The sequence below is a fragment of the Gopherus flavomarginatus genome, chromosome 4 (genome assembly GCF_025201925.1).
Source record: "Gopherus flavomarginatus isolate rGopFla2 chromosome 4, rGopFla2.mat.asm, whole genome shotgun sequence".
Lineage (NCBI taxonomy): Eukaryota > Metazoa > Chordata > Testudines > Testudinidae > Gopherus > Gopherus flavomarginatus.
The window spans coordinates 129,505,199-129,517,334 of record NC_066620.1 but is presented as its reverse complement, the minus strand read 5'-3'; the positions used below and the strand labels follow the sequence as shown (position 1 = coordinate 129,517,334).

Here is a 12,136-nt window from a genome sequence, read left to right as displayed (position 1 = left end):
ATTATGATACCTATGGGCAGATATCACAGTCCTTGCTGAGAAGGGGCCATGAACGGGACGCATTGCAGTGCAGGGTCAAAATAAAAGAGCTGAGGAGTGCTTACTGCAAAGCCCGTGAGGGAAATCGCCGCTCAGGAGCTGCCCCCACAACCTGCCGTTTTTACAAGGAGCTGGATGCCATACTTGGGTGTGACCCCACTGCCAATCCTAGGAGCACGATGGAGAGTTCAGAGCAGGGAGAAGTGGGGGAGGGTGTAGAGGAAGCCGACAGTGAGGCTACTGGCATGGAGGGAGACACCCCGGAGTCCCAGGAGGCATGCAGCCAGGAGCTCTTCTCAAGCCAGGAGGAGGCTAGCCAGTCGCAGCAGCTGGAAGTTGCTGGTGAGGAAGAAGCTGAGGAGTGTGCTCGGGGTAAGCAGATTTTTATGTTTTGGGAGAGGAGGGTTTGGGTTATGGCTGCCTGTATGCATGCCTAACCGTGGAATAGCCCATTGATTTGCTCTATCACGTCTCTGTAATCTGCCTCGGTAATCTCTTGAAAAGTTGCAGCCAGAGCGTGCGCAATGTGCTTTCGCAAGTTTATAGGGAGAGCCACCGTGGTCCTTGTCCCGGTCAGGCTAACTCGTCCGATCCACTGTGCAGCGAGGGGTGGAGGGACCATGGCTGCACACAGGCAAGCTGCATAGGGGCCAGGGCAGAATCCACATTGCTGTAGAAGACCCTCCCTCTCTTCCCAGGTAACACGCAGCAGTGATATATCTGGCAGTAGGAAACCCTGTTGAGAATTTAGGGATACTTGAGTGCAGGGCGCCAGGTTCGCAGTTCTCCCCCCAGCCCCGTGGTGCGTTCAGGTCTCCCCACCCCCTTCCAGCACGTAGCCAGCCCCGCGGTGCGTTCCGGTCTCCTCCCCTCCTTCCCAGCAGGCAGGCAGCCAGCCCCGCGGTGCCCTCCGGTCTCTCCCCCCCCTTCCCAGCAGGCAGCCAGCCCCGCGGTGTGCTCCAGTCTTCCCCCCCGCTTCCCAGCAGGCAGCCAGCACAGCTGTGCATTTTCCCCCCCTCCCTCACCAGCAGGCCGGCAGTTACGCGGACCGCCCCCCCCCCCCCCCCGCCAGCAGCTCGCCACCTTCCTGTTCACTACTGTCCCCGTGCAGGACACCAGCTACCTCCTGTACCCAGTGCAGATAAACCCCAGTCACCCATCGGTCAATTCCCCCTCCCAGGTGCAGTCGGGACAGAAACACTCACCCCATTGCTCACCATGCCTTCGCTTCCCTGGCCTGTCTGTGTTATGTTAGGTATGTGGGAAGGATGCTACAAAAAGTCTAAAAACTCCTTCACTGTGTGATAATAAACAATGTAGCCTCTGTGTATTACATGTTTCTATCTATGTTTTTTTTAGTGACCTTGACTAATGCAGCCGGATCACTGGCATCACGTCGCTTGCAGAACTTGAGAAAAAATCCACGAAAATCAAAAGAAGAATTGATCAAAGCAGTTATGATTCACTACAACAGAGAAAGTAGAAAGACGCAGGAATGGAGAGAGAAAATGTATGAGTGGAGGCAAACAGAAAGCAGGAGAAAGGAATTGGCTACCAAAAAAACCTCAAAGCAGATGATAAGCCTCCTGGCTCGCCAAACTGAGTCTTTCGAGTCTCTCGTAGCCATGCAGGCAGATCTGTACTGTGGTAATCCACACCCCTCCCAAAGCTCTCTTTCTTGTTCCCCAGTATTTGCACAAAACACCTTTCTCCAGCAGCCAGTTTCTTATTACCCCCAGCTGCCCCCAACACCTGTACGATCACCTACCAGCCCTGACAACTACAATTCTTACCCTGTGCACTCCACCCCCATTACCCTACAGCATAGTAATCCTGAAGTGCAGCAGACATTGAACAGTAATCCAAACAGGACATATTCAAACCTCTGAATGTACAGTCCACCACCCTAACCCCCCTGGCCTTTTATGTACTGTACTTTGAATAAAGGATTTTTTGGCTTTTACAATACGTTTTATTATTGCAGGAAGTGGTAAATATTGTACCCCAAGGTAGAAAGGAGCACAGCAAAGGCACCAAACATTACTGTTGGCTCTCAGCATCAAATTGCTCCCTTAAGGTATCCCTAATCCTTGAAGCCCTTTCCTGGGCCTCTCTAGTAGCCCTGCTCTCTGACTGTGCAAATTCATCCTCTAGGCATTGAACCTCGGAGGTCCATTCCTCACTGAATCTTTCACCCTTCCCTTCACAAATATTATGGAGGGTACAGCACGCGGATATAATAGCGGAGATGCTGCTTTCCCCCAAATCTAACTTCCCATAAAGACACCTCCAGCGGGCTTTCAAACAGCCAAAAGCACACTCCACAGTCATTCTGCACCGGCTCAGCCTGTAGTTGAACTGGTCCTTGCTCCTGTCAAGTTTCCCTGTATACGGTTTCATTAGCCATGGCATTAAGGGGTAAGCGGGCTCTCCAAGGATCACAGTGGGCATTTCGACGTCCCCTACTGTGATCTTGCGGTCTGGGAAAAAAGTCCCGGCCCTCAGCCTCCTGAACAGGGCACTGTTCCGAAAGATGGTGCATCATGCACCTTTCCAGGCCATCTTGAGTAAATGTCAGTGAAACGCCCACGGTGATCCACAAGCGCTTGCAGAACCACGGAGAAATACCCCTTGCGATTAACGTACTCTGATGCCAGGTGGGGTGGTGACAGAATAGGAATATGCGTCCCATCTATTGCCCCTCCACAGTTAGGGAAACCCATTTGTGCAAAGCCATCCACAATGTCCTGCACGTTCCCCAGAGTCACAGTTCTTCTTAGCAGGGTGCGATTAATGGCTATGCAAACTTGCATCAGCACCATTCCAACGGTGGACTTTCCCACTCCAAACTGGTTTGCCACCGATCAGTAGGTGTCTGGAGTTGCCAGCTTCCAGATTGCAATAACCACCCACTTCTCCACTGGCAGGGCAGCTCTCAATCTCATGTCCCTGCGCCGCAGGGTAGGGGCGAGCTCAGCACACAGTCCCATGAAAGTGGCTTTTCTCATCCGAAAGTTCTGCAGCCACTGCTCGTCATCCCAGGCTTGCAGGACGATGTGATCCCACCACTCAGTGCTGGTTTCCCGAGCCCAAAGGCGCCATTCCACGGTGCTGAGCACGTCTGTTACTGCCACAAGCAATTGAGTGTCTTGAGCGTCAGGCATTTCAATATCATCCTCTGACTCCTCACTGTCACTTTGCAGCTGAAGGAATAGCTCCACTGCCATGCGTGATGTGCTTGCAACATTCATCAGCAAGGTCCTCAGCAGCTCAGGCTCTATTTGTAACAGAAATCTCAGAAATCGCACTGCAGACTCACAATGCCGCCAAACTGCTCGGAATGTGTAGCAAAGCGCCACGGGGCGTTGGAACAGGAAGCGGAAAGACCAGCACACTTCCTTCCCCTTCCCACAAGCCACAGCTCCAAAATGGGACGAGGTGCTCTGTGGGATAGCTGCCCACAATGCACCACTCCCAACAGCGCTGCAAGTGCTGCAAATGTGGCCACACTGCAGCGCTGGTAGCTGTCAGTGTGGCCACACTGCAGCGCTGGCCCTACACAGCTGTACGAACACAGCTGTAACTACCAGCGCTGCAAAACTGTAAGTGTAGCCATGGCCTAAGAGTATGACCACAGGCAGCACTAAAGTATTTATCAATTCACTAAGGTGATTCCAGGTACAAGACAGTTTTTGAATTGTGAATCCTATTAAACTAGAGACAGCAAAGGACCTGAAAGAAATAAGTCAGTAAAAGTTATCAAAGATAATGTCTTTCCCTATGCGTAGTAACATTTTGCTTGTAGTGCTACAGGAAGCCTAATAAGTTGTCTTGCTCGATGACACTCAAACCCAACCTTGGGAAAATAAAGTTACACATAGAGGTGAGCTATCTTTTCTCTCTGGAAGATTCCAAAGTTCTTGTGTCTGATAGGTCTTCTCAGGGGGGATGCTACAATTTCCTATTCTTTCCTCCTTGCTGTTCAGTATGTATGTGAGGTCAGCAGGGAAGACAATAAAACAGTTTGCATTATGCTGTGTGATGCTGGCAGATCAGGTCAGATCAGGGCTACAGGCCAATTCACTTGTGTATTAGTATAGATCAAAATGAGAATAAATGTAACAGTGTATTCAGATGTTTAAACTTCATGAAAACTAGTGGAATGTTACTTGTATTGTTGTCACTCATTTGTTCCTGTTATAATGTAATGGCAAACATTTACATTGTGTATACTCCTGTAACTAAATAATCCATCAAAGAAATCTTGTGAAATACTAATGAAGTACTTAGGGACTTTAACAGAAAATGCTAAATTCAAAGCCAGTGACTATTATGTAGGAGGGTTTAAAGTCAAAAGAGTTAGTGCATTTCTCACTCACCATCATCAAACGAAAAACTGTCAACTTGCCATCTGTGGGAAGAAACTATAAATTTGGATTCATGGAAAGATCTTTTACCTTTAACTGTTTGGACTCTTACAGGGAAGATACCAGATGCAAACTTGAGATCCTCAGAGAAAATCTGTGTTACCCTGAAAGACTTTTTGGAAACTGGCAGTTCATTACATCACCGCCACCGTTTGGAATTACAAACTATGACTTACTTATCTATTAATATATTTTAGCTGCTTTAACCTCTCAATAACTCTCATTTCTTTTTCATACCTAATACATCTATAGTTAGTTTACTATAGAACTGGCTGCCAGCATGGTCTTTCATGTAAGATCTAGGGTACAATTGATCTGGGGTAAGTGGTTAGTCTCTTGGGACTGGGAGAAACCTGATGCGGTGTGATTTTTGGTTTAAATAACCTTTTATCACAAAGTCCAGTTTGTCTGGGCGGTAAGACAGACTGGGAAATCTGAGGGGACTGTCTGTGACTTCATGGTAAAACTAGTATAATGATCCTGGAGTTCACATTTGTTATTGGTTTGATCAAATCTACTTATAGAACACAGCACCAGCTTGGGGAATCTGCCCTGTTCTCTGACAGTCTGCAGACACTCACAGTTGTGAACCACTCCAGGCAGTGTGACTCACTACCAGCAGAACAGTCATGATACTCAGCTGTGTGTCTCTTCTTCATTTTCTCTGAACCATGCAGCCCTGTACCTTTCCCAGTGCCTAACTAAACCTGGGTCTGGATGAGAGCTAGCTGGCTCAAGTTCAATCCAAACAGGCTGAAGTGATGTTATTAGAATAGAGGAAACATCCAGAAGCTGAGATGAGTCACTGAAGTTAATATTTCCTTCTTTAACACAGAGTTTTGTTCAGTAAAGATCATAGTCTAGGACCTCTTACTGCCTTTTTTTTTTTAAAGATGATTAAGTAGTAGTAGACATTAACAGAAATTTTTTTCTCTCTCTTTTTGGCAGGGAGACTACAATTCTTTGGATTTAGACCTTGCCACATTCATTCTTGGCTTTTTTACCTCTCCAGATTGGATTACTGCAGCGTGATTTACTTGAGGTTACGCCTGGAGACCTCTTGAAAACTCAGTTAATGTAGAAAGCTGCTTTCTAACCACTTGGTTGTGTTTCTCACAAAGAGATATCACACCTGTGCTCCACTGTCTGCTCTGGCTTCCACATTGTTTCCAGATGCAACTCTAAGTGCTGGTCTTCACCTATAAACCCCTATAAAGTTAGCCTCTAACATCCCTGAGAAAGATACTCGCTCCCTGTGTTCTATCCTGAATGTTGAGATCAGAGGAGATATTCAGCTTAACATCCCACCTAGTTAAATTCTTGAGGGGTGGCAGTTCATGTGCACAGAGAACTCTGGAAGATGTATTTTGTAAAGCTAATAAATAAACAAATAAAAACAAATAAAAAACAATTATACACCTGTATTTTGGGGAACCTGAATGTAATTTAATCCTGGTTTTGATTTTTCAAACTTGGAACCAGTCACTGAGATTTTACAGAACTAAAAGCAAGCTTGACTTTCCCCCATTTTCCAGTTTTACCTGTCCACAATGGTAATAGGACCAAACAAAACTACTTACCCAGAGGTATCCTTTCACCAGCACCCTCAAACAAACAAACAAAAAAACCCCAACACTGTGAGGTATGAATAACTGGAACCTGAATTTAAACTGAGTTTGAATTTGCAAAACCAAATCCCAACGAACAAAGTTTTGAAAAACTAAATCCATCTGGGGTTTCTCCTATCCTCACCTGAGTCCTGTTCCTGAGAAGTGCTGAGTGTTTGCAGCTTCCATTGACTTAAATTTGACCTGCTGGCAAAGATAGCATCTCAGGAGATGGGAAATGTAGCATAGAGAGATTAGACCATTTCTCTCACACTGCCTCTATCTTCTTTCCCTTTACCCCCAAAAGATATCCTGTAATTTTTTATGTTTTGTAAATGGTTACAGATAAAAATGCATAATAAATGTATAGGACAACCTAGCAGCCCGAGGCCTATTCTTCAAATGAGGAAAAGAAAGAAAATAAATGAGAAGTTGGTTGCTTGAAAAATAGTCACCATCTGATTTTCCTAACTTCTGTTGCCAGACTTTTTCATTCTTCTTCCTTTTAGGGACACACTTTTCTTTTCTCTCTAATCAAATTTATTTACAAAATGCAGAATCTAAACCTGTGATTGAGAGGAACTAGCTCGGAAATGTTTCCTCCTATTCCTAACACACACACAGACCTACAGACAGCAGCTAACGTGTCAAGGCAAGATCAACTTTATTCCTCAATGTGAATGCATTTATTCATGTATGATCAGTGGGTTGGGGGGATGAAGCAGGGATGAGGTGGTTGGGGGAAAGGAAAGCCAATTGGTTATTTTTGAAAAGAGATAAGAAAATAAAAACCTCATCCAGACATGCAGTGATTTAGAAGTAAGTAAATAATACCTGGCCTAAATCTCTCCCTGGCTTCCAATGCTGTTGAAAAGTGTCAGCTCTTCTTCTGCATATCTGCTAAGTACATTTTTTTTGTAAAAAAGGCAAAGAGTAAACTTAATCTTGGAATCCTTAAAAAGTCACCAGTGCATTTTTCTAGCTCCTGGTACAGCAAACCAGGTTGCCATGGGAAAATGGGTCAGAGCAGTGAGCAAATCAGTCTGTGTAACTGAAATCAGGCTCCTAGTGCAGTGATAGCAGCAAAGGCCAAACCAGACAGTAATCTACAGCTGAATATAGGTCATTGGGATTCTTTGAAGCTGCAGCTGTCCATGTGGGACCCTGATCTCAGACAGGACTCACAAAACCGTCATGATGGCTGGGCTTCTGCTTAATGGTTAGAATGTATTGCAGTAGCTGCTGCTTTGTCTCCTGCAAGAACAAATCATAATTTTAGATTTTTCATTATATAGACATATATATGCAGTGTTTGAGTGTATATACACACAAACACATACACACTACAGTAAAGAAAATTCTCAGTAGGTTCTGGGCACTAATTAGATAACTTAACATTCACAATACAAATTATAATATCCAAATGTGGATTATACATCCCATTCAAAAGAACACATAAATATTCACCAGCAAATATAATCAGAATCCCCCCTTCCCCCGACCCATAGCATACGTAATGAACCCTCAGACAAATTCCCTCCACAAAAGCCTGGGAATAAAGCAGTTCTTTGCAAAATGCCCACAAAGTTTGATAGACCTACACACATTAACATTCATTCCTTCCTCCAACCCCCATGCATATAATGCCTCAGTTTCCTATGTGTAAAATGGAGATAATAGCACTTTCCTAACCTCCCAGGCTGATACAAGGATAAATACATTAAAGATTGTGAGGTGCTCAGATGCTACAGTGACTGGAGCCATATAAGTATCTTAGATAGAGCATTTTTAGGGCTCTAGTCAAAACATCATATGCAAGGCCCATCTAGGTTCTCCTCTGCGGAGTAATAATAACCTCTCTAGATGCTTCCTACCTGTGACATCCCTCACAATGTGGCAGGCCCCATAAGAACATAAGAACGGCTGTACCGGGTCAGACCAAAGGTCCATCAAGCCCAGTATCTGTCTACCAACAGTGGCCAATGCCAGGTGCCTCAGAGGGAGTGAAGCTAACAGGCAATGATCAAGTGATCTCTCTCCTGCCATCCATCTCCATCCTCTGATGAACAGAGGCTAGGGACACCATTCTTTACCCTTCCTGGCTAATAGCCATTTATGGACTTAGCCACCATGAATTTATCCAGCTCCCTTTTAAACATTGTTATAGTCCCAGCCTTTACAACCTCCTCAGGTAAGGAGTTCCACAAGTTGACTGTGCGCTGTGTGAAGAAGAACTACCTTTTATTTGTTTTAAACCTGCTACCTATTAATTTCATTTGGTGACCCCTAGTTCTTGTATTATGGGAATAAGTAAATAACTTTTCCTTATCCACTTTCTCAACATCACTCATGATTTTATATACCTCTATCATATCCCCCCTTAGTCTCCTCTTATCCAAGCTCAAGAGGCCTAGCCTCTTTAATCTTTCCTCATATGGGACCCTCTCCAAACCCCTAATCATTTTAGTTGCCCTTTTCTGAACCTTCTCTAGCGCTAGAATATCTTTTTTGAGGTGAGGAGACCACATCTGTATGCAGTATTCGAGATGTGGGCGTACCATGGATTTATATAAGGGCAATAATATATTCTCAGTCTTATTCTCCATCCCCTTTTTAATGATTCCTAACATCTTGTTTGCTTTTTTGACCGCCTCTGCACACTGCTTGGACATCTTCAGAGAAGTATCCAAGATGACGCCAAGATCTTTTTCCTGACTCATTGTAGCTAAATTAGCCCCCATCATATTGTATGTATAGTTTGGGTTATTTTTTCCAATGTGCATCACTTTACATTTATCTACATTAAATTTAATTTGCCATTTTGTTGCCCAATCACTTAGTTTTGTGAGATCTTTTTGAAGTTCTTCACAATCTGCTTTGGTCTTAACTATCTTGAGTAGTTTAGTATCATCTGCAAACTTTGCCACCTCACTGTTTACCCCTTTCTCCAGATCAATTATGAATAAATTGAATAGGATTGGTCCTAGGACTGACCCGTGGGGAACACCACTAGTTACCTCTCTCCATTCTGAGAATTTACCATTAATTCCTACCCTTTGTTCCCTGTCTTTTAGCCAGTTCTCAATCCATGAAAGGACCTTCCCTTTTATCCCATGGCAGCTTAATTTACGTAAGAGCCTTTGGTGAGGGACCTTGTCAAAGGCTTTCTGGAAATCTAAGTATATTATGGATCCCCCTTGTCCACATGTTTGTTGACCCCTTGAAAGAACTCTTATCGATTAGTAAGACACGATTTCCCTTTACAGAAACCATGTTGACTATTGCTCAACAGTTTATGTTTTTCTATGTGTCTGACAATTTAATTCTTAACTATTGTTTCGACTAATTTGCCCGGTACCGATGTTAGACTTACTGGTCTGTAATTGCCGGGATCAGCTCTAGAGCCCTTTTTAAATATTGGTGTTACAATAGCTAACATCCGGTCATTGGTTACCAAAGCCGATTTAAAGGACAGGTTACAAACCTTAGTTAATAGTTCAGCAATAGTTAATAGTTCTGCAATAGTTTCTTAGTTACAACCATTACCTGTTTAGAAGGTGTATGCACCCGGGTCCCAGAACGAGCAGGGCCAGCTGCCTAAATCACACAGCCTTGAGGCCACCACTAAGAAAAAGCAAGGTCCTTTCCCTCAAAAGCTTGCATGTCAGCTCAGACCAATATGGTAGGGACAGTTCGAAAGTCAAATGGGTGAAGGTATAATCAGCGAGAAGACTAATGCCTAAATCTATAGTAGGCACTAAAGTATATTCAAAGAGTCAGATGACTTATTCAAAGAGGCTATTAATTAATTTATAATAAGATCTATGTTAATTTAAAATAACTATATGGATGCACAACTAAATTTTAAATAAAAATATGTTTATATTATAAATTCAACAAGAGCATCATTGAATAAGTTGTCTGATTTTTTTTTAATAAGTTCTAATGCTTACTGTATATTTAGGCATTAGTTCTCTCGCTCGGGTGACCACGGGTCCCGATAAAATTGGGATTGTCCCAATATTTAGCTGTTTGTCCTACATCCTGACCGATGTACAGTCGGGGGTTATTTGTCCTGATATTTGTTATGGGGCTGGCTAGCTGGTGGGGAAGTGGCCAGCAGGATCCTGTGGCCCCTAGGATGAGGGGCGGCCAGGAGAGTCTCCGTGAGCTGTGCCCATCATGATTACCAGCTCCGCAATGGGAGCTGTGGGGGCAGGACCTGTGAGCACGAGAAGCACACAGACTCCCTGGCTGCCCCGACCCTAAGAGACAGAGGGACTTGCCAGCCGCTTCCTGGGAGCCACCCAAGGTAAGTGCTGCCAGGACCCAGCCCCCAAACACAGCAGGTCCCTCTGGCTCTTAGGGTTGGGGCGGCCAGGGGACTGTATACACTGCTCATGCTCACAGGCCCCACCCCACAGTTCCCAACGGCTGTGGTTCCCAATGGTTGCTGAGCCAGTGCATGTGGTGTGCACAGCCTGCAGAGACCCCCCAGCCACCCCGACCCTAGGCACTAGATGGACCTTCTGGCTGCTTCTGGGAGCTGCCCCAGATAAAGGCCACCCAGACCCCACCCCTGCACCTCCTCCCCCTGCCCCAGCCCTCAGGTAAGGAGGTGAGCAGCGGGTGTGGGGGACAGCCGGGGTCAATGGGGCATGCATGGCATGGCCAGACACACATTGGTCTGCCTGGCTCTGTGCTACCAGTGTGCCCCTTCCTGTTGTGAGCAGATCTATGCCACACCACACAGCTCCCCCACCTGCTATGTCCAGTGTCCCCCTGCACAACTTCCCCACCACAAATGGACAGTGCCCTGCACACCACCACCCCTGCCCAGCATCCCCCTGCCCACAGCGCCACCACAAATGCCCAGCACTCCACACAGAACCTCCTACTCCCTAGTTCCCCAACACACACAGATCTCCCCCTCCCCCACTATCCAGAGCACTTCCGCAGAGCCCCACTATTACAACTACATGATGCCCCACACAGACCTCTACTGCCCAGTGCCCTGATACATAGAGATCTACCCCACTGCCCAGTGCCCTCCCAACAGACTCCCCACTGCCTAGCACCCCGAAGCATACAAACCTCTCCCATTGCCCAGCACCCTCCATCACCTAATAGCCTGGTACCCCCTCCCCCCCAGAAGTCCCAGATACTCTCTCCCCCATGTCCTGCCCCCTCTCCTGGCCGCACTCACCGGCCCTGCTGGGAGGTGAGATAACTATTAGCTGGGCTGAGCCAGCAGCGCGGCTGAGGTTGGAACTGGAATCATGCACCCCTGCCCTGCCCCGTGGCTTCTGCTGGGGGCTGGAACTGGAGCTATGAATTCCTGCCCTCTGGTTTGTGACAGGGACTGCAGCAGGGGCCATGCTCCTCCCTCACAGCTTCTTAGGGCTGTACACCTCACTTTCCCATGGCTCTTGTCAGGGCTGTGTTCCTGTGGCACCATTGCTTCCTCACCCTCCTCGCTTCCCCCCATGCGTCCTGATATTTTACTCTTGTGATCTGGTCACCCTATCTCTCGCTGATCATATGATATGATTATACACTTGTTTTTTTTAAATTAAAATATAGTGAGAGAGACAGAGAGAAGAAGAAGAAGAAGAATGGGCCTGATCGTTAAATGTCGACTGCAAATGCATATGCAAATTGTGTGACCAATTGCATGGATCATTTGTCCAGAAATACCATGAATATGTAAGCAAGCTGTGTAACTGTGTACAAATGGCCATTTGCATCCATAAATAACGTGCAGAGGCCTGGCTGTATATGCAAATTAGAGAATGTGCAGCTGTATACAGACATAGTAACATATTTATGCTCCAAAAAATAAATAATACAACAAATGAAGAGGAAAAAAGAGGTAAAGCAAAAGAGAGAGAGAAAGAGAGAGAGAGTAGGTAGGGCAGATTAAGGAAGGATTAATCTTTGTAACTAGATAAACTTTTGTTCACTTAAGCTATAGTTGATATGCGTAAAAGGAAAGAATAAATATCTCAGGCCTTATCTGCCTCCAATGTACAAATAATGTATATTTCCTTTACTAATTTCCAC

General features: G+C 45.6%; 1 protein-coding gene across 1 annotated transcript; it reads left to right on the top strand.

The window, feature by feature from the left end:
• Positions 1-226: 226 nt before the first annotated feature.
• Positions 227-2,005, top strand: LOC127049287 (uncharacterized). The gene is made up of 2 exons (XM_050949916.1): positions 227-411; positions 1,399-2,005. The coding sequence occupies exons 1-2, from the start codon at positions 285-287 to the stop codon at positions 1,926-1,928; spliced, it is 657 nt and encodes a 218-aa protein (XP_050805873.1). The 5' UTR covers positions 227-284; the 3' UTR covers positions 1,929-2,005.
• Positions 2,006-12,136: the final 10,131 nt, after the last annotated feature.

Excerpts from the sequence above, each read along its gene's own strand:
- LOC127049287 (XM_050949916.1), top strand. The coding sequence starts at position 285 with ATGGAGGGAGACACCCCGGAGTCCCAGGAGGCATGCAGCCAGGAGCTC. Across the intron at positions 412-1,398 it reads AGCTGAGGAGTGTGCTCGGG|TGACCTTGACTAATGCAGCC; the intron begins GTAAGCAGATTT and ends TGTTTTTTTTAG.